The 26,970-nt window shown below is 42.5% G+C and overlaps 1 protein-coding gene across 3 annotated transcripts in view; it reads right to left on the bottom strand.

Annotated features, from left to right (window-relative positions):
• cald1a (caldesmon 1a) overlaps nucleotides 1–26,970 on the bottom strand; it is a 140,210-nt gene that overhangs the window by 34,951 nt on the left and 78,289 nt on the right. For all 3 annotated transcript variants that reach the window (XR_013963318.1, XM_080754730.1, XM_080754731.1), the window contains exons 3-5: nucleotides 8,980–9,117; nucleotides 6,054–6,411; nucleotides 4,134–4,220 (exon numbers count right to left, since the gene is read on the bottom strand). Coding sequence is in view for 2 of the 3 variants with exons in the window: in XM_080754730.1 (XP_080610856.1) it covers nucleotides 4,134–4,220; nucleotides 6,054–6,411; nucleotides 8,980–9,117 (583 nt within the window). In the remaining variant the exon portion in view is untranslated. The remainder of the gene's footprint in view (nucleotides 1–4,133; nucleotides 4,221–6,053; nucleotides 6,412–8,979; nucleotides 9,118–26,970) is intronic.

Here is a 26,970-nt window from a genome sequence, read left to right as displayed (position 1 = left end):
GTTTTATTATATTATGGAAAGTAACTAGTAACTAAAGTTTTCAAATAAATGGAGTAAAAGTACAATATTTGGATCTGAGACGTAGTGGTGTAGAAGTAAAAGTATTGGAAATTGTAAAGTAAAGTAATGTACTTATTAAGTAAATGTACTTTACACCTCTGCTCGCTCAAGAATGGACACTGGCACGGGCACTGGCACCAACGCGCCAACCTATATATTTCATCCCCGCTACCCCGTTATCATACAGGCTCTGCACTGCCTCCTTCCAGAAACATAACTGCGCCCCCTCCTTTTTATAATTAGGTCATAAGGCCTATTATGTGAACATACGGTATGTTATTATCGCATATACAGCACATGATGACTTAAACTAGGCTCTTGCACTCTGGCCGTCACCTTCCACCCTCTCCAGGCATCTAAAATGACAAAGGTTTGTGGTTTGTGGTGGAGTGTGTGCGTGTGTGTGTGTGTGTGTGTGTGTGTGTGTGTGTGTGTGTGTGTGTGTGTGTGTGTGTGCGCGCGTGCGCGTGAGTTTGTACTTGTATTACTATACTTGTGAGGGCCATATATCACCAAAGTGTAGCAGAATGTGAAGGACATTGGTCATTGTGAGGACTATGTATTGTTCCTGGTCCACACAATAGGTCCTGTTGAAAATGATTTACAAATGGGAAAAAAAATCAGGTTTAGGCACAGGTTTAGGCATTTAGAGGTTAGAGGTTTAGGGGTTGGTGTGAGGGTGTTACAACTCATTTATGCTTGGTTGCAAAAATAGCCGATCTACAAGCGTAGCTCTATTATTTTTGCAGTGCACGACACTCGCTTGCAACTATGTACAACTCAGGTGTAAGGTTAAAAATTACACCTGGTGTGAAGTGAGCGGTGCTATTCAGGAGTTCATTTCAATAAGCGTCCCTTCGAAGCTTGGCCAATGTCAGAATAGATGCAGGCCCACGCTTCAGAGCCCGGACAAAGCCAGATGGTCCTTTCAGGAGCACCGCTCATAATTGATGACCTCAAATGTCGATGCCCTCACATGCATAGTAACACAAGTGTGTGTGTGTGTGTGTGTGTGTGTGTGGGGGGGGGGGGGGGGGTAGTTGGGATGTGGGGGTGGCATGCGTAAAAACACACACTGTGACCCCAAACGTAGTGTGACCACGCTTGATTTAATCTAGAAAGAAAGAAAGAACGTAAAAAAAAAACATCCGGCATTCCGTGACCACACCTTTTAAAACCTGGGGCTCGTTTTACTGCCGGTGCAAAACCACACTGTGACCACACGGGGTGTCTGGGTAATTTCAACGTCTGGCCTGCCATGTCTTTTTTTTGTTTTTGGCTTACTTGGTTTACATCTTAAAAATGCCCCCCCTCCCCCTCCCAGAGTATGTGAGTGCTTTAGCCTAATGTATGCATCGTCACAACGATGGTGCTGCACGCCAAGAATAACAGGCCTAAAAGCTCCAAAAAGATAAGATACGTGTGACACCAACGTGCAACGGAGCATAAATCAGGATAGGGGCTGGGGGCCCTCAGCGTTACTAGTAGTTTGGCAGTAGTTGGGGCTGCCAAATCTTTATGTGATAGGATTTTTAAATATATATATTTATATATCGTCGTTGTCGGGTGAAAACCCTGTATCCATAACCGTTCGTTTTGCATTTATCATTTTTAAAAATGATTCAAACTAGTGAAAACAGCCGAGGCGTTGTGTGCTTGTAGATCGGCTGTTTTCACTACTTTGGTGCGACGGCCTTGTATGATGAAGCAGGGCTTTACTTTACGAAAGAATGGACAAATGTGAAACTTGGAGATACGAGGTCTCCGCTCGACAACGACAATATATTTAAGTTGATTGATTGTGCCAGCTCGTTAGTGCTCTCTCTAATCAATGAAAGCCTCAAAGACAGCAATCACTTTGATAGCTTTCAGAGAGGGAGGGGTGTGTGTGTGTGTGTGTGTGTGTGTGTGTGTGTGTGTGTGTGTGTGTGTGTGTGTGTGTGTGTGTGTGTGTGTGTGTACACAAAGAGATTCTGCGATTCTACCAAGTATGCCTTTAACCGAGCAAACGTTGAAATGACCCGGGTGTGGTTTCGTCACACATGCTGTGCCATCGTCACACGTCTGAGCCCAACGTCTCACCACATCCAAGCCGTTCTCAGACACCTCGTGATCCTCCTGCGCGTCACCGCTTGGTGTCCTAGCCGTGTCGTGTGACACGCTATCTACATGCTCATCCGCCTCTACCTCCTCGGACGCCAAGATGGCGTCCTCTTCAGCCTCCGAACGGGCTGATTCTTCCCCCTGATTTGAATTGTTGTCGTCACCTACGCGAGGTGTGCGATCCTCTGCGTGTTCCTGCGCAGTGGTGGGAAAAGTACTCAGATGACTTAAGTAAAGTATCAATACTGCAATGTAGAAATACTCTGTTACAAGTAAAAGTCCGGAATTAAACATTTACTTGAGTAAAAGTACAAAAGTACCAAAAGTGGAAAGTACTCATTATGCAGAATGTCACACGTTTTTTAAATGTATAAAACGTATAAAAACCTTTTGAAAATAGCAGATCTACAAGCTCACAATGTGTCACATTGTGAGCTTGTAGATCAGCTATTTTCAAATGGCTGAAATGTAGGGCCGAGGTGGGTAATGTATGTTTTGTAATAATAATCAAAATCTACAAAGTAACTAGAAACTAACGTTTTCAAATAATTGTAGTTGAGTAAAAGTACAATACTGTATATGCCTCTGAGATGTAGTGAAGTAGAAGTAAAAGTACTGAAATTTGTAAATACTGCAGTATTAGTATACTGTAAGTAAAACATGCCTAGAAATTGTACAATACTTGAGTAAATGTACTCAGTTCATTTCCACTACTTTCCTGCGAAAACGGAGCAGACTTTAAAAAAGGCACTGAGTGAAAATGAGTGAACGATCGACTCAGGGCGAGGTGTTTTTGACGGCTCCTCAGTCGATTCCTACGGATAATGAGACAATCGTGACATATGCCAGGACAGTGTCTTAAAGGTAGTGTGAGAGATATTTTTTCGGTTAAAATAAAGAATTTGATGTTAACTCATTGAGTGCCTATCCCGAATTAGTTTGGGATATATTATCGCATCCCAGAATGCCTATCCCGAACTAGTTCGGGATATAAAAAAAAAAAAAAAAAAAAAAAACAATTTTTTTTTTGAAACATTTTTTTTTGAATTTTTTTTTTGGACCCCATCAAATCTAGTGAACATGATTTCAATCGCGATTTTGCATGTTCCACCCCCATACAACCCCATCTAACATACAGGGCAGCCATGTTTGTTTACATAACATGTAAAACATAATGGCGATTATCTCAAGAATGCCTGAACGGATTTCCAATCGGATTTTTTTGTTTGAAAGCTGTGAACAAACTGCACAAATCCACTCCAATGCAATCCAGGATTGCATTGGATTTTTTAGAGCTCATTCTTCTCTGTTTTTTTCCCATGCATGAGGTGTGCAAGGTTTAATCATGGCTAAGTTGACGAAAATAAGGCTTCTAAAATGCTTGGTAGCCAATAGCTAACTTCAAGCTAACTTCATCCTCTTCCTGTACATGCACAAAGGAAAGTGTTCAGGCAAGTCATGGCTGCAGGGCTTCTGCATATACCAGCATATCTCTATGGGATTTTCTATGGCCACTGGGCGCCCTCTAGTGGTGACTAGGGTGGCACTAAATGAGTTAAAATATTAAAGCTCTATCTTCTGACAGTAATCATTCAATGACTCACTGTTTTGTACAGTCCCGTCACTCTATGTCTTTCCCGTTCTTTAGTAAACAGAAAATATAGGCTGCAGGTCAGTTGCCAATTTCATTCAATCAAGCGAAAGAACCGTTTTACTAGTTTCAATTTAGTCTTTTGCTATTTTGTTTTTGAAAATGTATTTTCTGTTGTACTAAAGATGATACGCTACACAATCTTTTAAAAGCCAAATGTAGCAATCAGTCTGGATTCCAGGCTAGGGAGACCACTGTTAAGGAACAAACTCGATAACAATGATTACTATCAGAATAAGAAGCTATTTAACACAAAAAAGCAAACCACCTCTAAGAAAAATTCCAGGGACAAAACTTCTCCCGCAAACGAGTGACTCACCTGCTCTCTCATGTAAGACCTCCTCGGTGGCTCCTCCTCCTCTGGCTCCACCCCTTTCTGCCCCGCCTCTTCCTCTCCCACCTGCTCCTATGGATGTCACCATCCCGCCATTTTAGTAGACGATTTTTTTGTTGTACAAATGATTGCGATTAACAGTTTGGTTTGTGTTTTCAGCATAAAACTATACAATACATCTCTCACATACAATACATACAGCCTTTGTACCGTCAGCAGGCCGGACACAGACAGCACCGATCACCCTACTTGCACACTCTGCTGGCGCAATAACTAGAAAGATTCATTTACTGTATATATCGTCGTTGTCGGGTGGAAACCTCATATCTCCAAGTTTCAAATGTGTATGTTCTTTCGCAAAGTAAAGCCCTGCTTCACCATACAAGGCTGTCGCACAAAAGTAGTGAAAAAAGCAGATCTACAAGCACACAACGCCTCGCAGTGCGAGGCATTGTGTGCTTGATGGGACGATATGAACATTTCATATCACGATTATTGTGTAAATCGCGATTTACAATATTATCCCTATAATCAAAATCCATTATCCTGAGAAGGGACATTTGCCAAAAAATTGCAGATCTACAAGCTCACAACGTGTTGCGTTGCGACGCGTTGGTTGGCTATTTTTTGACAAAGACAATTGATAGAGAGTGGAAAAAAAGATGTCAAGTACGTACATTATAAGTACCTTTTACCAGTTATGGAGGGTTTAAGTGGTATATGCAGCTCGGCAAATAAAAGGTGAATTAATCCCAGTGCATGACGGAGGACGATATCACAATAAGTTAAATCTCCACGATACGATTATCGTGATAAACTATAATATCGCTTATCGTCCCATCCCTAATGGCAACCACACTAATGACTGAAGACAATGAACGGTACCTATAGCCTACTATGGCAAAAAGAGCAGTTATTTGAAATATTCAAAAATGTTTTTCAAAAAGAATAATAATAATAAGGCGTAAGTAGCCTTGCCGAAAGGGCCAATAGGTCAGGAGCCTATCTCCTGATTATGTAGCGTGAGGCAGCTTGATGTACAAGAACACCCCCTGGACATGACACTAGTACAGTACAGTATGTCCCCCAATCCAACCCTTGATGCCGAGTGCCAAGCAGGGAGGCATGCCAAGCATTTTTCAGAGTCTTTGGTATGACCCGACCGGGGTTCGAACCTCGACCTCCCAGTCTCAGGGCGGACACTCTAACCACAAGGCCAGTGAATAAGCGGTAAGGCATGGACGGAAATAGAGCCCTAAGTGTTTTACATTTCTGTCTAATCAAATATTCAATCAATCAAGACAGGGACATGCTGGGCCCCTGATTCAGCCCGGGAAAAAGAGTTGGAGAGGCCCTCATTGTGCGCTATAGAGATTTTCCATTTCAGATCATGACAAGTGACAAACCAGTGGGCCAATTACATGAGTTATATTTCGTCGTTGTCGGGTGGAAACCTTGTATGTCCAAAACAGTTTATTTTGTATTTATCATTTAAAAAATGATTTAAACTAGTGAAAACAGCCGATCTACAAGCACACAACGCCTCGTGAGGCGTTGTGTGCTTGTAGATCTGCTGTTTTCACTACTTTTGTGCGACGGCCTTGTATGATGAAGCAGCTAGGGCTTTGCTTTGCGAAAAAAAATACAAATTTGAAACTTGGAGATACAAGGTTTCTGCCCGACATTGACGATTTACTTTGTTGGCCGCCCAGCCCCCAAAATGGAACGAAGGCCGACATTTTATTTAATTTTTTTTCCTAATGGCCGGCCGGCCTGGACCGGCCGGGAATGAACTGGCCGTTCGGGAGTTGTCCCGCTTTTCCCAATGGCCAGCACGTCCCTGAATCAAGCATGTTTATCGATGCCAGTATCGGTATGGGAACCACTCTATCAATCAACGCCTACCTGCTCCTCCTCTTGGTCGGCTGGCAGCGGGGCCTCCTCTTGCTGCTCCTCCTCCTTCTCCTGCTCTCTCCTCCCGCCGTACGTCTCCGCCTCCTCCTCGTCGTCGTGGCGATGGCGGCCGCCGCGCCAGGAACCTGGCCTCCTCTCCTCCTCCTCGGTGTTGTTGTTGGTTTCCGTGGCGACGGCGACGGTGGGGTCCAGCTCGCGCTGGCGCTCCAGCGCCTCCTTCATGCGGCGCTGCCGCCGCTCCTCCCGCTTGGCCATGCGCTCCATGAGGGCCTGCTCCTCCTCCTCCTCGCCTCCTCCCCCGCCTCCTCCCCCTCCGAAGGAGCTGCTCACCGCCTCCGTTTCTGTCACGCTGGGAGGGAGAGGGAGGGGGAGAGAGAGAGAGAGAGAGAGAGAGAGAGAGAGAGAGAGAGAGAGAGAGAGAGAGAGACTTCGGCAACTTTCTCAACATACCGGACAATCGTTCAGTCAATAATGTCCTCAATCTGTCCATCGATTTAAAGAAAAAGACATTTGGGTGAAAATAATGGAAATAGCAGACCTCCAAGCTCACAACGCGTCGCGCTGTGGCGCGTTGTGAGCTTGGAGGTACTTTCGGTACTTGATACCACACTAAACTAAGCATGAAAAAGGCAATACTGGAGATGTGGGTGTACCGCATGGATTTCTACACAGTGGGCAATTCTTTCAACATAAGATGCTACATTCATCGTTCAGTCAATAATGTCCTTAATCTGTCCATCGATTTAAACCATTAAAACCCTGGGAAAGCATCTGTGTCATTTTAGAATTTGGCATCACTTTGTGAAGCTTGTACATCTGCAAAATAAGGCATTTGTGGAATCGGCCTCTAAATCATCCACCCTTCCATCCATCCATCCATCTTCAATCTCCTCCGCTATAGCACTCGATCAATCAATCAATCAATCAATCCATCAATCCATCCAATCAACTGATCACTATTGCCCATCCATCTGCGACAAACCCACCTACAGTATACCACAACTCATCGTGACCCAACAATCTGGCAAACATTATAGCGTTCCTGGAGAACAATGGACAGTGAGCGTCGCACATGGCATTTCGTCTCCGCATCCTTCCTGGACAATGCTCTGCTTGTTGGACGAGCCGTTGGACCTATCAGTGAGCTCATAAAGAGGAAGAGTGAGCTCGAGAGGAAGCGGCAGGGGCGTCACAAGGGGGGGAAAAGTGGGACTGAGTTACTAGTGCCCAAGGTGGAGGGGGCCTTAATTATTTTATACTTTAGCTATTGAAAAATAGCAGACATACAAGCTCACAGAGTGCCACGCTGCGAGCTTGTAGATCTGCTATTTTTGAAAAGTCTTGAAAATGTGTGCAAATCTTTGAATGCATGTATTTTTTAAGTGAACATTTGTAACTCAAATTTTGCTTCTGGGGGGTCCCTGGAACTAAATATTTTGAGATGGGGGTCCGTGGCAAAATTCATATCATTTTGCGGGTCCTAAGCATGAAAAAGTATGAGCACCACTGACGTAGAAACATAGGCTTTTCAAAAAACCTTAGAAGGATTTGAAATATTCAAAGACTTGCACAAACTTTCATGATTTTTCAAAAATAGCAGATCTACAAGCTCGCAGCACGGCACTCGGTGCCATGCTGTGAGCTTGTATAATCTGCTATTTTTCAATAGTTATAGCACAAAATAATGCGTAATAATCCTTGTACAGAGGGCCCAGAATTTGGTTTGACCCTCCTGGGAAGCGGGGTTACACCCCGCCACTCCGACATGTCTCCTTTCCGACATGTCTCCATTCCGACACTAACCCTATCTCTAACCCTTACCCTAAACTTAACCCCTATGGAAGTGTCGCCACTCCGACAATAAGAAGTCAATTTCGGAGTGGCGACATGTCGGAATGGAGAGCGACACCCGGGAAGCGGCCACGGCTTTTGCAGCCACAAACTAAGTGGCCTCTGTGCGCTGGATGTCAGCGCCGGTGGTGGCAAAAGTACTCACATGTTTTACTTTAGTAAAACAATACTGCAATGCAGAAATACACTGTTACAAGTAGATGTCCTGTATTCAATATTTACTTGAGTAAAAGTACAAAAGTATTGGTATCAAAATGTACTTAAAAGGAGTAGTTCACTCCCAAAATGCACCCCCCCATCACCTCCCAAATGCATTTGGGTCCCCATCCGGAATCAATGGGGGTAAATTGATGATTATGATGAAATGATTATTGTAGTTTCCATGGCGTGGGTAATCAATAGGAAAAAAAAAGTCATTTTGGGGGTAGACTACTCCTTTAAAGTACCAAAAGTAGAAAGTACTCATTGTGAAAATCACTCATTGTAAAATCACTTACACTACACTACAAAATCACTGCCAACAATACAGTGACATCTTGCAGGCTAATTTATCCGTAACTCTGAGAGGGTACAAATAATTAGGCTACTGTACATGTGTACCAGGGACGTGCAGAGAATGTTAGAGAGGCAGGGGCTGAACATTTCTAAAGGGGCCTTAGCAGGGAAAATAGCAGACCTCTGGGGCGCCCACTGGCCTACTGGTCCATGTGCATACCACTTAGGCATTGCCACATAGGCATGGATGCCTGGCGGCGTCGCCGGTTCGATTCCCGATTAGGAACCGACCCATTTCTCCCCCCTGTTTCCTGTCAGTCTACTGTCCTATCCAATAATGGCATAAATAATAAAAGCCCCAAAACAAATCTTAAAAAATATATAAAAAATAAAAAATAGCAGACCTCCAAGCTGAGGTCGGCTATTTTCGGTACTTGATACCACACTAAACTAAGCATATAAAAGGCAATAATGGATATGTGGGTGTACAGCATGGATTTCTACAAGGTGAGGGCAATTCGTTCAACATAAGATGCTGCAATAAAGTTCAGGAGAACTGGTGACATGTTACCTGTGGCTGTTGGTGACATGCAGTCCGTCTGGCTGTCCACTGCCGTCCTCGCTCTCCCTGCTCTTCAGCCTCTCCTGCCGCGCCCTGCGCCTCTTCTCGCGTGCCACCTCCTCCTCCTCGTCATCATTCCTCGCCATCCTGATATGTAGGAGAGAGAGATACTTAAAAACACATGTTTTCTCAGTCCAATAAAGCTCCTCTGAATTCAATCGAATCGAATCGAATTGAGAGAGAATACCAAGAGAGACATTTTATATGGCGAGAGACAGACATGCTGTAAATGGAAAAAAAGAAATCACACCAGTGTGAACTAGTGAGCGCTGCCTTTGGTGGCCACATGTTATAGTTCTAGTGCACAGTGTGAATGGCCCTTTAGGCTGCTCAACAGCGCCACTTAAAGGTAGGTCACCCAGCGGTATTGCAGCTGGTGAGGCCGTACCACAAACATAGAGGGGGGTGAGATAGAGTCTTAAGATTACTGCGGGAAATGGGTAGACACATAGAGACACACTCAGTCAAGCAATGGAGCACTGAGACACCACTCAAAAGGGAACAAAGGGGGGGAAAGAAAAGAAAAAACAAACATTGCAGGTGGACTTAAAATACAATTTTGTCAACACAAGCAGAATGACGTTAAGAGCAATATTTTGAGTTGTAGTGCAGAGTGTATGCATTGTGCAAAAAACAAAATGCCTGATATATGCAGAAAATGCATTGCCGAACGAAGGTGGGTATATATTACAGATGCAAATGCCAGACTTGTACATGGTGTATTTAAATCTTGGGTCACATCTGTCCCAGATAATACAGTATGAAATTAAAGAGTGTGTGTATGTGTATGTATGTGTGTGTATGTGTGTGTGTGTGTGTGTGTGTGTGTGTGTGTGTGTGTGTGTGTGTGTGTGTGTGTGTGTGTGTGTGTGTGTGTGTGTGTGTGTGCTTCTGTCTTGCTCACTCTCGCAACTTCAACCATCCATCTTGGCCAAACATTCTTTTTCCTCTCGCTCTCTACTATATTATTTTCCTCCAGCCCAGCACAGCACAGCACGTACCGAGTGGGTTTCAACAAGCCATCATCGACACCACAGACCAACAGATGGTGGATTCAACCCTGGTACCCGCGCGGATGTCATCACAATCCTGATGATAACCTACTGACAGGGCCTCACTAGAAATATGCAGTGACAGCCCAATGCTAAATAATGCATGCAGGACTAGCCACAAAGTGCCCACACCTACAGGGTAGGCCTGGATGATATGACTTCAAATTAATATCTTTATTATTTATAAAAACTACGGCGCACTACCGATCCGGCCAATTCGTTTGAGTCATAGTGTCCCCCTAGACTAGAGCACCTTTTTTTTTTATCCCACAATTTTGTAACCTATTTTTCACCCAGTGCCAATTGCCTAAGCCAGGGGTGCCCACACTTTTTTGACGTGAGATCTACTTTTAAAATGACTAGCTCAACATGATCTACCGATCCAAAATGTTTTAGCTGAGGGCCTGAGGGGGGCTTTGGAATAGCAGCACTGGCGTTACATTTTAGACAAACACACTTGCTGTAAGGGGGAAATAAATGGGAAATACAGGGGGGAATGTCTTCATCCCTTTCTGTATGGAAGTGGTAGGTTTTGGGGTTTTCTTTATAATGCTACTGAGTGACTTTTGAACAAAGTATTGCATTGGAGGTTTGCCTACTTTAGAAGCCATGAAGGGAGCTGACAGGCCCTTCTTGATGTCATATTGACATATTCTTTTTATATTTTCATTATATATTTTTAGAGGCATGTCATGTGGTCTACCTGCACACCCTTGGTGATCTACTGGTAGATCACGATCTACCTTTTGGGCACCCCTGGCCTAAGCTGTAATCCTGGGCGCTGCTCTCCCTCTGCCAACCTGGGGAGAACCGCAAACTGAGCTCATGCTTCCTTCAATGCATGAGGAGTGAGAAATCCGTTTCTTATCAACTGACAGAGGGGAGATTCCCCAGTAGGATGTAGAGTAGTGCGTGGAAGGAACACGTTATTCCAACCAGTTCCTTTCCCCTCTGGCCAGGGGGGAGGCAGTATAGGGACCAGGATTACTGCACGTTTTTTGTGAGGGTACCTACCCTAGGGGACACAGGGGGAACATGCAAACTCCACACAGAAAGGCCCTTTCGCCAACCCCACCTGGGGTGTGGGCGCTGATGCCGCGGAGGAGAGAACACCAGTGCCCATAGGGACCTTCTAGCTGTGAGGCGACAGTGCCACCAACGGCACCACCGTGCCCCCTCGTTCTACCCTTTTGTCCCAGGCCCAGCAGTGGGCCCCGCGCCCACAGGTTGGAGACACAGCAGATACGTGGCTTGGCTAGGGATGAGCGCATGGCCTCTGGCCCACACGCAACCACACTGACTGGGCCTCAGTGCTGGAATGAGGTGGATAGAGGTTGTGTATGTGCGTACACGTGTTCTTTCTGTGTTAACAAAACATTAAACTTCCCTGTAGCAGATCGTTTGCTGATTAGCAAGTAGCAACAGGTTAGCCAGCAACATAACAACACCAATATGGGTCGCTTAACTCATTCTGTGCCAGATGCCAAAATGGCTCCAAGGTAGCTGTGCCGAGATTTTGTATGTTTTTCTTTACTATGCAATGAAAAAAATGATTTTTTTTTTATAATTTAAAAGACATAAAGACACAGTTGTTGTGATTCAGTGGCAAAAAGAATTTTGTCAATCGGACAAATGGTTCCAGAGATAGAGCTGTTTGAATGAAAAAAAATCACACCCGTGTGAACTGAGCGGTGGTTTACCCACCAACCCTGTACTGTACTGTACATATTCTGTGTTCTATATCTATGAATTCTATGTGTTCTAGATCTATGAATTCTGTCTCTCTCCCCCCCCCCCCCAGGATAGTCTCAACAGCACCCTCCATGTATGGGCATAAAAGGGATGTACCATAGAGTAGGCCTACATGGATCTCCATATATGGGTACCAGGGGTCTACATATATGGGTACCAGGGGTCTCCATATATGGGTAACTGGCCAGATGGCCAAGAATTGGCGCAACCTCGCCGCATGTCGCCCTGAGGCGTCTTACTAGTGTGTATTTTTTCTTACTAGTGTGTTATTTTTTTTTACATAAATTCCCCTCACCTCTTGCTGCTTTCTCTTCTCCGCAGTGATGGAAACAGTATACTCACACTCCTTACTCAAGTAAAAGTATCAATACTGCAATGTAGACACACTCTGTTCCAAGTCCAGAATTCAAAATGTACTCGAGTAAGAGTATAAAAGTATTTGTATCAAAATATACTTAAAGTACAAAATATTTAGAAAATGTCCAAAATGTATGTAAGGCTGAAGTGGTTAATATATGTTTTGTAATAATAATCCAAATCTACAAAGTAACTAAGTAAAGTTTTCAAACAACTGCAGTGGAGTAAATGTACATTATTTGCCTTTGAGATGTAATGGAGTTGAAGTAAAAGTATCGGACATTGGAAATACTAAAGTAAAGTACAAATGCCTCAAAACTGTACTTGTAAATGCACTTAGTTACTCTACACGTAACCGCTCCCCTTCTTCCTCTCAGAGGAATGCAGTCGTAATGTAAAAGCACACACGTAACCGTCAACACCCAAGACCTAGACCTGGGGGACAGTGATGTCACGGCCATATCAGGCGAGGGTTTGGATCACGTGTGTGTGTGTGTGTGTGTGTGTGTGTGCGTGCGTGCGTGCGTGCGTGCGTGCGTGCGTGCGCGCGTTAGGGCATTAACAACTTGTGATTTTTGCAAGTCGACTCGACTCAGTAAAAAGTTGAGTTGAAGTCGACTTTATCGTTTGATGACGTCATCACATCACACACAACCCCCCAATTATGTAGGGGGGTCCCCAGATGATTAACTTAATGTGAAACATTGTTTTCTCACTCAACTGTAAACGAACCAACATAAAGTTTAAATGTATAGAGGCTATCTTCACATTTCTAAAGTGCCAATGTAAGGACTTTTTAATACCTCTAAAATGGCAAATTAAACATTGTCCAAATTGTGAAATATATAGTGGCAGAAATTGTGAAAATAGCCGATGCGAGGCGTTGTGAGCATGTGTAGATCTGCTATTTTCACAATAGATTTTTCTTTTTTTCAACTTCGACTTTCGACTTTCTCTGGTGGGAGTCGACTTGTGTAATGAAGTCGACTGAGTCGACTTGACGACTTTTTTGTTAATGCCCTAGTGTGCGTGTGTGTGTGCAGTGGTGTAACTTTCCCCCACCCCGCCAGGCCCCAGTGCGAGATTTTGACCAAGCACCTCCCCCCCCCCCCCGCATGTGTGCGGCGCCAAGTGTGCACATGAAATAACTCAGAGAGTGTACCAATACCAAACGGTACCAAATGTAGGAAAATGGTGGGGAAAGTACTCAAAATAATAATATTAATAATAATGTGTTAGTAGTATTAACACTACGAGGTAGAAATACTGCGAGTAAAAGTCAGGAGTCCTGAATTTACAAGTATTGGCATCAAAATGTACTTACTAAATAGTAGAAAGTACTGTTTAGGCTGCGGTCACACCAACGTATTTCAATGGGAATGGAGCTTCATGCCACTAGAGGATTTCTGCAAAAAACGCTCCATTCTCATTGAAATGCATTGGCGGAATCGAGAATCCACTCTCATAGGTACTTTGATGTGACCGCAGCCTTATGCAGAATGTCCAACTTCACAAGTTTTCAAATTAATCAAATGTATACAAATCTTTTGAAAATAGCAGAACTACAAGCTCACAATGCGTTGCATCGCGAGACATTGTGAGCTGGTAGATCGGCTATTTCAAAATGGCCGAAATGTACTGTATATAGGGCTGAAGTGGTTACTGTATGGTTTGTGATAATAATCAAAATCTACTAAGTAACTAAAGGTTTCAAATTATTGTAGTGGAGTAAAAGTACAATATTTGCCTCTAGAAGTAAAAGTGCTGAAAACGAAATACTCCTTTAACGAAAAACCTAACTTTTGAACAGAAGGTCGTGGAGTGACGAAAGTTACACTGTTGGACTCGGCTTGACGAGCTACCCCACTTCCCTGGTCTCAAAAATGATACCTCATATATGTACTTAAGTACAGTACTTGAGTAAATGTACTTAGTTACTTAACTGCCATTTGGTACTGTTTGATATGCTCTCTGAGCTAAATGAACACCAGGACTTTACTCCAGTTCACCAGGCACGTGCACACATAGAAATCAAAGGGGGCTTGAGCCCCTGCACTTTTATCCGTCAGTAAAAAAGTTCCCTCTCCAGACCATGATTCATGAATGCTGTTTTTTACTATGGTGAAAGAAATGCAAATGCCCTCTTTCCATGCCATACCTGAAGGCAGCATTCAAGAGAATTGCCTTATCCAAACTCTCCTGAACTTGAATGCAGCATCTTATGTTGAAAGAATTGCCCTCTTTGTGTACAAGTCCATGCTGCACATCACATCTCCAGTATTTACTTGATTATGCTTAGTTCAGTGTGGTATCAAGCACCGAAAATAAGTTGTGAGCTTGGAGGTCTGCTATTTTCAAAGTTTTCACCAAAAGGCCCCTTTAGAAAGTTCAGCCCCTGCCTCTCTAATGTTCTCTGCACGTCCCTGCTGTTCACCAGTATTTACGTATGAGCGCAGAAATACAGTTTAAAAATATGGGAGGTGGAGAAAAGAGACAGGCTTCTGATCTGGGCGCCCCCTCCCATCCCCTCCTCTCCTCTCCTCCCTTTCCCCCCCAAAAAAAGTGAAATAGTTTTTAATAACTCATAACACGTTTCCCTTCATATTCCATCGATGTCAGCATTCCGTCCAGCTCCAACTGAACTCCTTCTACTGGTGCAAGAGTCCACGCAGAGTATTACAATTAAAATAAACAGTGGTGGAAAAAGTGCTCCAACTCTGAAGTGAAAGTACCAATGCCACAATGTAGATATAATAAGTTAAAGTCCTGAGTACAAGAGTATTTGCACCAAGTACCACTTAGACAAAGTTCACTTGTGGTGGACTTGTAGATCTGCTATTTTTAAAAATACTTAATTTAGAGAGAGAGAAACAGTGACAGAGAGAGTGGGTGGGGGTGGGGGAGTTGAAGACTTAACCCCCGAAGGACTGTGTTGTCCCAGAAACTGCACTGCAAAAAAAAAAAAAAAAAAAAAAAGTCATGAGAAACCGGAGAACGGGTGACAACGGCTAAAAATGGAACAAAAGAACCATTGGCAGCTGCTGCATGCGACTGCGATTACAGCGAAGATGACAAAGACGCTAGTCCCTCGGGCACGAGGGGAGTGCAACACTCCCGGAGGCTGAATTAGCATTCCTGTCCGTGGTGGGATAGAGATGAGAGCAGAACCCGCTAAGACCCCCCCCCCCCCCCCTCAATTTAATATCCCAACACTCTGACACCCACATATCATCACTGTCGGGCAGAAACCTCGTATCTCCAAGTTTCACATTTGTACTTTTTTTCCTAAATTAAAGCCCTGCTTCATCATACAAAAGTGTCTCACCAAAGTATCGCGAGGCGTTGTGTGCTTGTAGATCGGCTATTTTCACTATTTTAAATTTTCACTCTTTTTTTAATAACAAAAAAAAGGAAGGTTTTGGACATACAAGGTTTCCACCTGACAACAACGATATGGAGAGAGAGAGGGAGAGAGAGAGAGAGAGAGAGAGAGAGAGAGAGAGAAAGAAACATGCAGACAGACATACAGAGAGCCAGCGAGAGAGATAGGCATGCAATTAGAGAGAGAAGAGAGATTTTATATGCCTTTTCTTATTGCCAATTATTGTTTAGAAGCCTTCACCAACAACGCCGCTCATCAAACGTTTGGGCCAGTAAAGTAAATTGAATTTAAACCAAATTGGAATTCAAACGGTGAGAAACCAGTGTGCGTGCGTGCGTGCGTGTGTGTATGTGTTAGAGTGAGAGAAATTGCGAGCATGTACTGTACGAATCAAGACAGCAATGAAATGCTTTAAAGAGCGGCTCATGGAGAGGGAACACACACGGATGGAGAAAGCAGTAAAGCGCGCAGATATTCTGTGTAATGGAGATAATAAACTTGGCCTGGCACTGCAGCTACAGCAGTAAGCTTCGGGCAGGCAGTGGTGGAAAAAGTACTCACATTTTTTCAAGCAAAAGTATCAATACTGCCACGTAGAAGTACTCTGTTACGAGTAGAAGTCCGGAAATTCTAAGTTGACTTGAGTAAAAGTACACAAGTATCGGTATCGACATATACTTAAAGTACTAAAGCAGAAAGTACTCATTATGCAGAAAGTCCCATTTCACAAGTTTTCAAATGACGATATTTTGATAATAGCACATCTATGCGACACATTGTGAGCTTGGAGATGATATAGGGGTGAAGTTGTTCATGTACAGTATGTTTTGTAATAATAATACAAATCTACAAAGTAACTGGCAACTAAGGTTTTCAAACAAATTTAGTGGAGTAAAAGTACAATATTTGGATGCGAGATGTTGTGGAGTAGTAAGTAAAAGTATTGAAAAGTGGATTGTAAAGTACAAATACTGCAGTCCAGGTAGTACCTACACAACACACAGTAAACAGTGGTATAGCATTCAGTGGAGTAAGTAGTATAAGGCGTATTGTAGCCTACACCATGTCCTTGTTTAGTCCACCCGAAAATAGCTGTCAAAGTGTCATAGTTTGCGGGTGTTATAGCTTGTTAAAGATAACAAGTGTACAGGGCCCCTGTGGTCGGTTTTGCCTGACAAATGTGACATGCTCTGGGCAAATGTCAAATGATTTCACTTCCTCTTTCCATCTGCTCATGTTTTATGCTTTCAGACTGATTAAGGAACACAATAGTCTTGCTGGGGGCACAACATTGAACCGAAATTAAAAGTTAAAATGTACCTCTAAGTCAGAGCAAGTGCACGAATCAAAATGATTAATGTAAAATAAATTGAGAAAATCTCCACCATCATTCATTAAAGTATTTATCATATGCTTCATTGTTATTTCCTGTAATTTGGCTGAGTAAAGAAATATCCCCAACATGCAAGTAAAAAAACGGGTTACAAAGAAAAGTTCCAAGTCAACCCATGCATTGAATAATGTTAAAATGAAAGTTAATTCACATTTTACCCATTATTATAAGTATTGTATACCTTTGACCTTTGGGCAAGTAGAACATAACCTGTACTTGTTTTTGAGACCTTAAGCCTAATTTACGCTCCGTCACGCGATGGTGGTCGCGTGCCCTGTCGTGAGCTTGTAGGTCGCCATTATCGGCATGAGACACAGTGGCGCGACAAAGTATGAATCTGCTTTAGTGTGTCATACCATTTTATTCGCTGCTCGAGTTCCTTGTTGACAGTAATATAGATTTAAGATAAATTGTTGATTAAACCCCATCTTTTGTTGTCTTTGTGAACAAATAAGGTGATGGTTATTTCATAAACAAAATGACCAGCCACCAATCGTCATTGCCCTCATGTTATGCAGCCTCAGGCGGGCGTATCAGCCGCCGTCTAACAGCTGGCACTGATAAGCCCCACCCTCGTCTGGATAAACTCAGGTATAGATGAATACTGATAGATAATCTCTTATTTATCGCGCGCCTGCGTCCTCGGGTTTCGTTTTGGCGCTGACAACATTTGCCCGGCGGGCCTTCACTCCATGCTGTGTACAAATAAAGCCATTTTAAGTGATTTTATTTAATTCAAATAATAACAAAATGGGTCTATGTTCTGATATTACTAGATACAAAACTGTTGGGTTTTCCTCCAATCAGGATAGAGTGGGGCCTTCCTCGAATCATGGTCGAGTGGGGGCGGGGCTTAAGCGCACCAAGGCCCGCCCCCACTCCGCCTGTCACCTACATGAAAACTGAAACTTAAGTGAAATCATAATTAGAATGCGTCATAATGCATTATATTGTACTTATAATGCTTCATAGCAATCATTATAAACGTTTCGGTAATTAACAGCTTATAACAAAGACACTGTTTAACTAGCTATGTTAGGGTAGTTATGAGCTTATAAAACATTATGACCAGCACAATACATCATAAAAGTTGTTATAGGCCATACGTTGTCATACACGATTTAAAAAAATGATAACGAGTGTTATAAGCACATTATAATGCATTATAAATGTGATTATAATGGATTATAGACCCAACCTTCAAGTGAAGTGCTACTGCTCTTTTGTTCAGCGATGATCCAACCCAGAAAGACCATACCCCCCCCCCCCCCCCCCACACACACACACACACACACACACACACACACACACACACACACACACACACACACACACACACACACACACACACACACACACACACACACACACACACACACACACAGCGAACGGACACCAAAAATAACGCAGTCAAGCCATAAACGCATTACAGGCAGAAATACTGTATGTCCAAATATTATCTTTCACAGTGAACTATCTAAAAAATGTCAGCGGACAGAATTTAGGAGGGAAAAAGTCCATGAGAAAATCCCATTATGGACAGACACGGGAAGGAAGGGAGGTGGGTAAAACGGAGAAAAAGAGAGGGGGGGGGTGAAAGCAGAAGGGGGGGGGGGGGGGGGGGGCAGATAAACGAGCAGTGGTTGAAGAAGTTCATTACAGATTTTTGCTTAAAGGATAACTTTTTTTTTTTTACAAGGGTAAAGGCCCATTCCCACTGGGCCAGATAACAGATAAAAGAAATATCTACCACAGATATTTGCCACAGATACTTTTATCTGTGGCAAATATTTTTTTTATCTGTATCTACCATCCACTTTGAATGGAAAAATATCTGGAGAAAGAGATTTTTTTTATCTGTTATCTGGCCCAGTAGGAATGGGCCTTTAGGGTTCATATTTTAGATTGTAATTAGAGAAAATAAAAGATGAGTGTAAAAATGTTTTCATTTAGTGCTTTCTATCGTTTTAGCGATTTTGATTTCAGTGGGTCTTTTTAGAACAATTTTATTACTATTTACACTAACACTACTAGCCACCATAAGTGACATCTGCCCATGAAGGATTGCGGTGCATGTTGCGATGGGCTTATTGTGTCTAAAAAGACATATTTAACCACTTGTACGCATGCCCCCCCACCCACTGAAATCAAAATATAAAGCTAAAACGATAGAAAGCAGTAAATGAAAACATTTTAACACTCATCTTTTCTTTTCTCCAATTACAATGTAAAATATGTAACCTGACTTTCGCCAGATGGTTTGCAGCATTGCGTATGCCTGCATAACGCTCTGCTTCTACCATCTGGACTCGGTCCAGCACAACCGATGTAAGGGGCGGGCCATTTTTTAAAATTCTAAAGCAGGTGATTGGATATGGCCGTGCCAACTCCAACGACTCATATTGGCCTGTCTGCATGACGTTGCACCCAGAATCCGCCTCCTGGGTTTCCACGTGGTCTGCAATCAGACTCTATTGGCTCAGAGCCGCTCAGAGCCCGCCCATAGCTGCCGCTGATTGGTCCGGCCAGGGACATTCCGAAGGGAACCCCTCCTCCGCAAGTGAACCCAGATGGTAAAGCAATGCATAAGCAATGCTGCCACCATCTGGCGAAAGTCAGGTAATAAAATATGTACTTGTTGTAAACAAACTAAAAACTAAAAAAGTTTTTCTTTAAGTCAGGGGTCTTTAACGTTTTTCAGGCCAAGGACCCCCAGCTGAGAGAAATGAAGCAGGGACCTCCACTACATATACAGTATATTGTATACAATATACATATATTTCACCCTTTGTCAGCCTTCTGATTGGTCCCTGACTGACCAACCAGCAGGCTCTTTCTGCCCTGTCCCGCCCTGGTTCCGCCTTTGTTATGTTGAATTTGCTAAAACATCATTTTTGGAGAAATAAAAACATTTAAAAACATGCCCAGTCAAACACTGCACCTAGGAGGCTCCTTCTTACTGGAACCAAGTTTAAAATGAGAATTGAATACACCGAATAACAATAAGAAGCAACTGAATGTCAATGGTAGTGGATGGAGAGAAAGGACTTTTGTCCCACAAGACACAGCAGCCAATGGGTGCGATGAGGGGCAGGACAACGGGCGGGACTTGACAAAGGGTGAATTGTGTTGCAGATTCAACAGCCGAATTCATGTTAATATGTGTACAGTATTTTCAGATTAACCTTTAAACCCTCAATATTCAGTCAACTTGACTACTTGGTCTACTTTCCCCCTCCCCCTTCACAGACTCTCAGAAAATAGCCGATCTACAAGCTCACAACTCATCGCAGCATGAGGCGTTGTGAACAAAGATTTGGTGGACCCCCTAATAATAATAATAATTTTTATTGTCCCGAAAGGGATATTTGTCTTCACATATTTTGTCGTCAGTTTTGAATGGCCAAAGTTTTTTTTTTTTTTTGTAACTTGCCACCTAAAGTAGATTTCGCAATGTCAAATATTTGTAATGGAGTAAATCACTGTTTCCCAAACAGTAGGTCGGGACCCATTTGTGGGTCGCACACAGATTTTTATGGATCCCTTTGTTCTTTGTTTCCTACGTTTTGTTTTTAATTATTATTATTCAAAATATTTTCAAAAAACATTCCCAAAAAAAGCTATTTTCGTCATGAAAATGTGTGCAAATCTTTGAATATATGTATTTTTAAGCAAACATTTGTAACTCAAATTTCGCTTCTGGGGGGTCCCTGGAACTCAATATTTTGAGATGGGGTTCCATGGCCAAATACATACCATTTTGGGGGTCTTTCACATGAAAAGGTTTGAGCTCCACTGATATAGAAACATAGGTTTTTCAAAAATAGCAGATCTACAAGCTCGCAGCGCGGCACTCGGTGCCGCGCTGTGAGCTTGTATATCTGCTATTTTTCAATAGTTAAAGCACAGGGGGCCCGCAGTGAATCCTTGTACCCAGGGCCCAGATTTTGGTGCGACACCCCTGGTTACAGGTTTCCACCACTCACTGGGAACAGCAGAGCAGAGGGAAGAGGAAGGGATGGCGGGTGTGGGACGGGACGGGGTGGGGTGGGGTGTGGGATCTGGGGGTTGGAGGGTTGGACCGTCAGAAATGCTGGGCCGTTCCCACGCTGGGCCCTGCAGACCACTTCCCCTCTGTATCCGCCGCATGGCGTGCCTGCCTGATGGACCACACTGCACTGCACTAGGGCTGTCACGATTATGACATTTTACATGACGATTATTTGTCGCTCAAATAATTGCGATTAACGATTTAATTGTGTTTTTGTCGTTGACAATTACATTTCTGTTTGGCATTTAGGCTTTTAAGATGCACATGGTAGATATGACACGTAATCTAAATTATACTTAAAAAAAAGAACATTGATAATGATCGGAAATAGCCGATCGGAAATAGCCGATCTACAAGCTCACAACGCGTCGCGATGCGACGCGTTGTGAGCTTGTAGATCTGCTATTTCCACTTTTTTTAAAAATATATGAACATTTTTCAACATGGAAACGATTATGAAAAATAATCACGATTATAAAAAAAAAAAAATCACGATTAGACGATTATGTCATAATTGTGAAAGCCCTACACTGCACCCTCTACACCAGGGGTTCCCAAACTTTTTTTGTCTCAGGGCACCCCATAAATATTTTTTTTAATCCGAGGCACCCCTACATTATCATTTTCACTCCCAGCACCTCATATTTATAGCATATCGTCGTTGTCGGGTGGAAACCTTGTATGTCCAAAACCGTGTATTTATCATCTATAAAATGTACTAAACTAGTGAAAACAGCAGATCTACAAGCACACAACGCCTTGTGTGCTTGTAGACCGGCTGTTTTCACTCGTTTTGTGCAACAGTCTTGTATGATGAAGCAGGGCTTTGCTTTACCAAAAGACGTACACATTTGAAACTTGGGAGATACGAGGTTTCTGCCCGACAGTGACGATATTTTAGTGATTATGTTGCGAGGAAAACGCAACAATTTGAGATAATTTTGGTTAGAACTGACTGAAAATAACGTTGTACTTCAAGTTTAAAATGATACTAAATATTATTTCAAGTTAGGGCTGCACGATTTTGGGAAAAAACCTAATTGCGATTTTTCTGACTAATATTGCGATTGCGATTTTATTCGCGATATTTACAGGGGCTAAAGCAAAAAAAAAATCCTAAGACGGAAATTTATTTTGACTTGACTAGCAAGTATTATGCTGCATTTTGACGATTTCGGTCATGTTACTAACATCATGGCCATGGCTACACCCCCCCACTCCCATTTTTTGTTTTCTCTTTTTTGGCAAATCTGCCTTGATCTCATAAATGGCCCCTAGGGACTCCTCAGGACGGAAATCCATCCCCAGGACGGAGAACCTTAACCCCTGTATTTATATATTTATTTCAAGGTAGGATAAGTGATAGTTTTTTTTTTTGTTAAAAGGATGATATAATAAATTATTTTAACCATAGGAAAATCATTTCACTACCTTAGGTCAAGCTTCCGTTGAATATTTATTGTGTAATACATTTAAAAAATAAATTGATTATTATTAACTAGGCTAATTGGCAATCATGTAAATGGTTTGATTCAGTTTAGTTATATTTCCAAACGATTACCTTTTATTTTGCTTTAGCAATATAAAACGTTTTTTATATTCAGAAAAATCTCAGTAATAATGCCTCTCATTGTCAAGGAAATTATTTAACCAAAGAACATCATTTAAGCTTCCTTGAATATTTATTGTGTGTTTACATTTAAAAATGAATTGATTATCACTAACTAGGCAAATTGGCAAATGGTTTGATTCAGTTCAATTATATTTCCAAAAGATTCCCTTTTACTTTGCTTATTAGCAATATAAAACGTTTTTATATTCAGCAAAATGTCAGTAATGGTTTTGTCTGCCTCTCATTATTGTCAAGGAAGAAAGTAGGCTACCGTATGTCGCTGCCTTGCTTAAGTTTTATCAAGGCAAAAAAAAAGCACCATAAGACACACACCATAAGTTTCACATGTGTGCGGGGGACGGAGGAGGGGGAGCTGCAGCATGCTGCACAGAAATTACTTTCACTTTCAGCTTACGACAAACTGGATCTAATCTATGCACAAGGATTTAAGGATGTTATATTTATAATGATTACCAGAACATTCACTACCTGTAGCCATGGAGTAGGCCTACTCCTCCGTTGGAAGGGAAATACACTTTACGTGCTGTTAGACAGACAGTGTCATGCCTTGGCTTGGCTCCTCTCCTGCTCTGAGGAGATTGGAGCAACCCGTAATGTCGGCTAATCCGCGGTGTGGCGATGCGCGGGTATTTAGGAAGCGTGATTTGATCATTTTTATGAACGGATTTCTAAAATTAAAACGTCTGCATAATGCTTGGGAAGTCAACTTCGCAGAAAATCGCCAAAACCGCAGCCTTTGCGATTCGCTAATCGCGAGATTTCACATTGCGATTTCGGTTTGAAAACGATTAACCGTGCAGCCCTATTTCAAGTGTCCAAATAAATTCCAAATATGATCACATTATCTCTGCTGTCACGGCACCCCAGGGTGCCCCTTCACCCACTTTGAAAACCCATGCTCTAAACTTCCGTCTCTCTCCCTCTTTCTCCATCTACACTAGTGGTTTACAAACATTTTCATATCGAGGCCCATTATCTGTGTGGTTGCCTGAAGTCTGACACACTATTGTTCTCGTGCAGAGTTTAAGGAGTAACATTTAGCCAATGAGGATCGAACCAGCATTCTCGTGACGTCACCTTCATGCAGCTGCTAAAAGCAGTTTTTACTGATTCCTCATTGGCTAAATGCTACGTATGATGTAAGGTGACGTATACCCACAACATCAAAAGCAGTTTTTTTCTGCTTTCTCTGTCCTCATTGGCTAAATGTTACTCTGTGAACTCCAGAGGATTGGTCAAGACATTTTGCCAGAATTGCACCTTTCTTGTTTATTCTGCATTTGAGCCACGGACCACCATTCGATGCATGAGATTTAGCCTCTCAGACCCAGAACGTAGACTATTTTGTTGAACCATTTGTTCCAAATATTGTACCAATATTTACAAGCTAGCCTACTTCACAGAAACTAGCCTGAAGTCGCTTATAATAAGCGGACATGGCAAACACCGCAATTGGCTTGAGAATACATGCCAAAGCGAGAGTGGAACAATACAATCAAAACAAATGGTGTAGGACTATGTACACATAAAAGGGAATATTAAAAAAGTAAACAGAGCTGTGTGTTACATTGCAACAAGAGAAATCTGTCTTACAAAACCATAAGAATTGCGCATTTTCTCTCAGAAATGGTTATACATCCACATAGGAAACGTTAGCTTGGGATAAAACTCTCTTGCTCTCTCTCTTTCTCTCTCATCCTTCCTCCAACTCCCTACCCTGAACCACTCAACCCCTGATGCCCCTATGTTGGGCGTTATCGGCAATACGTTTCTTCATAAATTCTTTGAAAATAGCCGATCTACATGCTATACAAGGAGTCGCATTTGCAACACGTTGGCCAATTAAGAGTTTCAGTGAATGGCCCTCCAAGAGAGAGAAAGAGAGCGTGGGTCATCTTTACTACATGCGGTCAGCTGCAGACTTCTCTCCTCCACCCTGTGACATGGAGTGTTTTCTGTAACAGTACAATTCCTCTGCAGGGTGGAGCAACACATTGCCACAGTGACGGTGCAGAAAACACTGTGCAAACAATGGCTCCTCCAACACCCAAATCCTCTGTGCAAAGATTCCACATATTTCTACCTCCTAGTAGGGGATTAGTCTAGCCCAGGGGTCATTGCCATGTTGGCTTGTGGTGGACATTTTTGCATTCAAAATGAGAAGACAATAAACATAAAGAGCTAGCCCTGAATGACCATAACAGGTCTGTAACACTGAGAGTGTACACATGGAACTATTACGGGTCCATTTGGTTCCATTTGTACACACTCAGTGTTATGGGGGTCCTTGAAAAATAAACATTTAACCCTGCAAGACCCGAATTAATTTCTACTGGCCATTTTCTTTTTAAATCAAATGGTGTTGTAGGAGTCCTAATCACAGGAAAATTTTATTTTAAAAAAATTTATAATGTTTTTGTAAGGTTTTATAGCCATAAATCATAAATCATGCTCTAATTTGCATTTTGGGGATATTTTTCACAATAATAACACATGTACATGTTCTAGACATTCTAATGATCACGAAAAAAAATATTACAGGCATTTTACTTATGTTTTAGTGAGGAATAGCTTCAGTTAAAAAGTGAGATGTTGTTCGTCCAGACGCTGGAATTTCAACTTCTCTGGGAGGTGTGAATGTCAGTCTCTGTGGGGGGTATTTATATGCAAATATCGTGGCCAATGGCATTGTAATACTAAACAATAGGATTTAATGGTGATGTTAATGTGAAAAAAGAACAGGAAAACTAATTATAACATTTTTTAAAAAATGATTTAAAAAATGTTGCCAAAAAGCAACGCTGGGCCTTGCAGGGTTAAGAACCACTAGTACTAGTGGACTCCTAAAATGCCACAGTGTCATAGTAAATAAAATACAATGATAGTGATGTAAAAAATAAAAATAAAACATCTAATCTATAATTTGCCACGGTTAAGAGATATTATAAGAGAGATTAAATGGTACCAGATATGCAGCTCAGCAAATAAAAGGTGAATGGATCCCAGTGCATGACGGAGGACGATATCACGATGAATGAAATCTCCACGATTCGATTATCGTGAGTGGTTTTTCTGTCGCGATAAACGATAATATCGCTTATCGTCCCATTCCTAGACGTGTGATGAAATTAACTCCACAGCGGTGCCTGACGACATTAACTCAAACAGCACTGCTCACTTCACACTAGGAGTGATTTGTAGGTATTTTTTTATGAACCACTGGGGGGAGTGGGGGGGCTATTGGCGGAGGAGGGGTGTTATTTCCTCTGCTCTCTTCCTGGCCTCAGAGGAGGTGAGTCAGCACAGATGGAGAGAATATAGACAATGAGGAGGAGGAGAGGAGGGGAGTGGCAGGGCGAGGCAGGGAGGGGAGGGGAGGGGAGGGATATGGAGGCAAGAGGAGATGCTGTAGAGCAGGGGTGGGCAACTTTGTTGATGGCGAGGGCCACTATATTTCCACCTTCACTCCAGAGGGCCACTATATTTCCACCTTCACTCCAGAGGGCCACTATATTTCCACCTTCACTCCAGAGGGCCACTATATTTCCACCTTCACTCCAGAGGGCCACTATATTTCCACCTTCACTCCAGAGGGCCACTATATTTCCACCTTCACTCCAGAGGGCCACTATATTTCCACCTTCACTCCAGAGGGCCACTATATTTCCACCTTCACTCCAGAGGGCCACATTGCATATTGCTACGTCCTACTTTGTCATTCTAGTATCTCATACAAAAGAAGCAAACTTTTTTTTCTTTTGAATTGGAATCCTGAATAATTTTGTTATTTTTTAATTGGAATCCTGAAATGTAACATTTTGATTTAATTTCAAATACATTTAATTATATACACATGTTAACTTTGTAAACTTAAATACAAATACATTGGACATAAAATACATTTTAATACTACTATACTAGTCATTAAGCTACTAAAAGCAGGTCATGTTTGGAATTGTAACAGCTGAAATCAATAATATATCAGTATTCCAGTAATAACCTGTGGGCCGCATTAAGTGAAGGTAGGGGCCGCATGTGGCCCCCGGGCCGCCAGTTGCCCATGTATGCTGTAGAGCAATTTCAAGGTCTCCGCTTAACTCTGGCAGGGTACAAATGGAACCAAATGGACCCGTTAGGTTTTACAAATGTGATTTGCCAGCCAAGGATTGTGTGTGTGTGCAAAGTTTGGCATGGATAGGGGCAACGGTGCCGGAGATAAGAGTAGGGCCAAAAGTGTGACGTGACATGACGGACAGACTGACGGAGGGACAGACAGACAGACTGACAGACATGTGTACCCTGTCAGAGTTATATACTTGT

This window comes from Nannobrachium achirus (genome assembly GCF_963921795.1).
Source record: "Nannobrachium achirus genome assembly, chromosome: 23".
Classification (NCBI taxonomy): Eukaryota; Metazoa; Chordata; class Actinopteri; order Myctophiformes; family Myctophidae; genus Nannobrachium; species Nannobrachium achirus.
Note: the sequence above shows the minus strand (reverse complement) of the source record. Positions and strands in the feature narration are given on the sequence as shown.